Source organism: Cynoglossus semilaevis, chromosome 18 (assembly GCF_000523025.1).
Source record: "Cynoglossus semilaevis isolate Cse_v1.0 chromosome 18, Cse_v1.0, whole genome shotgun sequence".
NCBI classification, from domain to species: Eukaryota; Metazoa; Chordata; class Actinopteri; order Pleuronectiformes; family Cynoglossidae; genus Cynoglossus; species Cynoglossus semilaevis.
Window position 1 is genome coordinate 11,807,818 of NC_024324.1, and position 4,198 is coordinate 11,812,015.

Consider the following 4,198-nt stretch of genomic DNA (forward strand, 5'->3'; position numbering starts at 1 on the left):
GTTCTCCTTAAATATCCCATGTTACGACGTGGACACCTGCTGCTTATAGAAAAGTGCGATCTATATATGTACAATCAATGTTTTTTTTTTTTAATTTAGTGGGTGCGGCTTATATTCCGGTGCGCTCAATAGTCCGGTCATTATGGTATTTCAGTGTTAGGACTTTAACAAATGTCTGGTATTAGGACCCTGTGTTGACTGTGTCACTGAGTCTTATCCCGTACGTTTCCACTTCCACTTCCACAGCAGGAGGGGTTCTGACTATTGATGTGTCACCGCAGGATCACTTGTACATTTACACCACAGTGTTTTTGACACAGAGCACAGGAGACTATTCTACATTCTCTACATGCTGCGCATGTGGCTGTGACATACCTCCTTGAGACGGTCGGTGCTGCCCGAGGAAGCAGAGCACTGGTGGGTGCTCCTTTTCTTCCTTGATTTGTCACACCAACATCCAGGAGTCTATAAAAAGAACATCATAGGTAACCGGGTGTGGTTTTTTTTCCTAGATTTTATTCTCATGTAGTACCTGACACGTTGAGGCGAAACTTCAAAAGTTCATCTCTTTACATCTGCCATATACCCATATACTAAAATTTTATAAAGCCCGTGGGATCCATTCTTCTGTCACGGCACAGAATGACTGTATTTGTTAAAATGTGAATAGAAATATAGGCTACAAATGCAAAAACTGGGGCAGTCAAATGTTGGAATGTGATAAATGACAGCGTAGCTATGGATTACACATTGAGAAATGATCACTGATCATTGATAATCGCAATTACCGTATTTACCGGACTATAAGTCACACTGGAGTATAAGTCGCACCAGCCAGCTAGAGTGCCCTCTAGCGGCTGTCAGCGTGAAAATAATGAACATGTAAATTTTCAGTGGTACAGGAGTAGCAGATACTGGTACACAAGCCTAGAGTGCCCTCTAGCGGCTGTCAGCGTGAAAATAGAAAAAGTGAAATGATACATTTTAATATATAAGTCGCACCTGAGTATAAGTCGCAAACCTAGCCAAAGGATGAAAAAAAAAGTGCAACTTATAGGAAAATACGGTAATCATGACTAAGCTAGGTAAAATTACTTTCCTAAATGTTACAATATTATATCAGTTTTTCTGGATATTGATAGAACGGAAATGGAAAACAAAAGAAGCTTACGTATTATGTATGTGTTTTACATATTTTTTGGACTCATCCGACGATGGAAATAATATGTAAGAATATCACGAAAATGACTATTTTGTATTAAGACACATCTGACTTGAAGTTCAGATGATTTATGCGTAAATTTAGACACTGACAACAATACATATATTTTGTAATGAATAATTATAATACAAAAAAAATTCAAAATAATTCAGCCTGTTGAGAAATTGAAAAAATGACTTCTTACCTGTGTGGCTTTATCGTTCATACAAGATGGGTGCAGAACATTTGGGTCACAACACCACTGTCCAGCCAGGTAGGGCCCAGTGACACTATCCAAAAATGAAGTCAGCCAAGTGGTCACTGCACTGTATACTTGTTGTGACTTTATGTTTTCAGCTGCACAAAAAAAAAAAAAGAGAGAAGGGAACAACAACATAATGTTTTTTATTTATTTTGTGTTATTTCAGGCTTGCAAAAAAATATAACATTAGGGAAATGACAAAGAAAGTGACAATTAAAGATTTTTGATTCTTGATTCTTGAATAGAGATTCATGAATTGATTCAACAACTACTTCATTCAAACTCTCCACATTGTCTCCTCACACACTGAGGGGTGTAAAAGAAAAGATCTGCACTTGATCATTAAAGAAATATGAATTTATGTAATTGCAATGCATTGATATTAGTGAAGTTAGTACATAGTCATAGCCATAAATGCAATTTTCGGTTTCGGCCTCTGTCTCTCTCTCTCTCGCTACCATTCCCTGACTTATCTTATTTTTTATTTTGTTTTGTTTTTTTTATTGAGTGTTTGGACAGTATCGGATATCGGCAGAGACGTTAATATCGGGCATTTCTATGGGAGACACAACTCTACAGTAGTGAAGATTTGGGTGTTAATGACGAACTACCAGAAATGCTAAAGGCTTTAGATCAGGGGTCACCAACATGGTGCCCGGGGGCACCTGGTAGCCCCCATGGACTACCTAAGGTGCCCGCAGGCTATGTCCTTGGGTGCAATGACGATAATAAGAAGAGTGTCTACTATTGTATGTCCCAAAACTCCTGATTATTACATTGTTTGTGAAGTCTCTGCATCCTTTAGATGCTGACGAGTCTAGTACAGTGTCCAGGAAGTGGCAGAATTGGTCTATTACAGTTACTGGCTATGTAAGAAAAGACCAGCTTTTCACTCTGGCATTTTTTATACATAGCAGCAAAATGATTGACTCATGGCATAATTGCTAACAGGGTCCTAATTTTGCTAAATTACTTAAATGCAAACTCGCAATCTACTACATTTTCAGTTATTTATTTAGCTTAGCATGCTCTGATTAATGCTTCTTAGGGTCGTACTATGAACTGGGGCTTTTCCTGCAGTCACAGGGGATGGGGCAGGTTAGGGATACACCCTGTACTGTTTGCCAGTTTGACATACCGAAATACTGAGCTAGTAAACCATGTTAATATTTACATGTTAAGTGTATAGAGTATAATTAGTTGATTCCCTATCGGCATGTTTTTGTAATTTGTGTGCCCAAAATGTATTTTGAATTATAAACCATATCACAATATCGCAATAATTTTCATGTTATCTAAGAGAGTACCAATGATGGAAATACCCATTACAGTGCTTTCCCATAATAAATGCATTTACGTGCAGGTACACGGATGATCTCTGAGGGATCATGACGTATACTTACCTCCATTAGACAATGTTTACAGTTGTGATGACGTAGCTGTGCAACTACGAATGTTTCCAATGTGTACTATAAATGATCATTCCTCGTGCAGTGTTATTATATCGAAGCGTGCAGTTGCAGAGAATGGCCTGCTTACCCAGGGGGCTCTGTTTATGTCTCACAGAAGACAGCTAGGCCCCAGTATTGCCGTAGAAAGCCCGATGCTATCGGTTGTCGGCGATACTCCTTTCGGTTTCAAAGATGTGAAAACGTATGCAATGTTTTACTGTGCAACTTTTTCCGTGCACTGACGTTGCAAAAATCCGGCCCAGCAACCGGTTTTATGTTATCCAGAGGTCCCTGGTAATCCTTGCCATAGTGCTACATCATCACTGCACAGACATCCCTCCACATCCCTTTAGATTTCAATGAGCCAGGGTTATGACAACATAGCGTGCATATTCCATGTGTTAATAATGACTAATTAAACGCGATGTAGCGTCGTGACACGTCTGTTAAATACTAAAGTGGTATTTTATATGTTGCGATATTGTACTTCTTCTACAGTATAAATGTTATTGGAACATTGGTTGACTTATAACTATTTCACAAACATCGTTATATATTAACCTGTTCGGTTTAAAACAGGCAAGTATTAACTTTGGTGTGTTATGGTCCAATTAGAAAGCTAACCAAATAGCCTAGCATATGCACATCGCCGTTCGTGGACAGGGGTTAAATCGAAATAGCCACGGGAAACTTAACAATATTAGGTTTGCTATAAAACAGAGTAATGTTCTAGCCGTTTAGGACAATGTTGTCATAGCCTTTGGAATAATATAGATCATATTTACAATTCGGCGTACACGGTATCCACAATGCTACGTGCTTGTGTGCAGAAATCCAATGCTTACTGCTGCTTCGATTATTATTTTCACTAGATTCTCGCACCAAAACATGACGTGACGCCTAAAGGCCGACGTTGGGAAAGATAATGCATGTCAGTGTTTTTATTGAATGTAGTGGTGACAGGCGAATAATATTGAAGCCGAACTCGAGAATAGTAAGCCTTCAATTGGACATTATGATGGACCAGTGTCAAGATGCAGGCATTATTTTATAATACATTCGAGACCGCTAAATTTATAATTTTTAAAGCCAGTTACGCGTGACGATTTCGGCATTTGAGACGAGAGCTTAACACGCCAAGCTATCTACAGAAGGATGGAAAATTGAGATAACTTCCATTGACTGCATATGATGACATTACCTTCGGAAAGCGGTGGATGTTGGGAGCGTTCAGGCGAGCCGATGCCGTCCGGCGGGGGGGACCTCTGGCTGCGGGCAAGCCTG

General features: G+C 39.4%; 1 protein-coding gene across 1 annotated transcript in view; it reads right to left on the bottom strand.

The window, feature by feature from the left end:
* Positions 1-4,096, bottom strand: part of glcci1a (glucocorticoid induced 1a) — an 11,149-nt gene extending 7,053 nt beyond the window's left edge. Inside the window, 3 exon segments of the mRNA XM_025065370.1 lie at positions 376-465; positions 1,407-1,558; positions 3,003-4,096. Coding sequence (XP_024921138.1) covers positions 376-465; positions 1,407-1,427 — 111 coding nt within the window. The 5' untranslated portion in view covers positions 1,428-1,558; positions 3,003-4,096.
* Between the last annotated feature and the right edge of the window lie 102 nt (positions 4,097-4,198).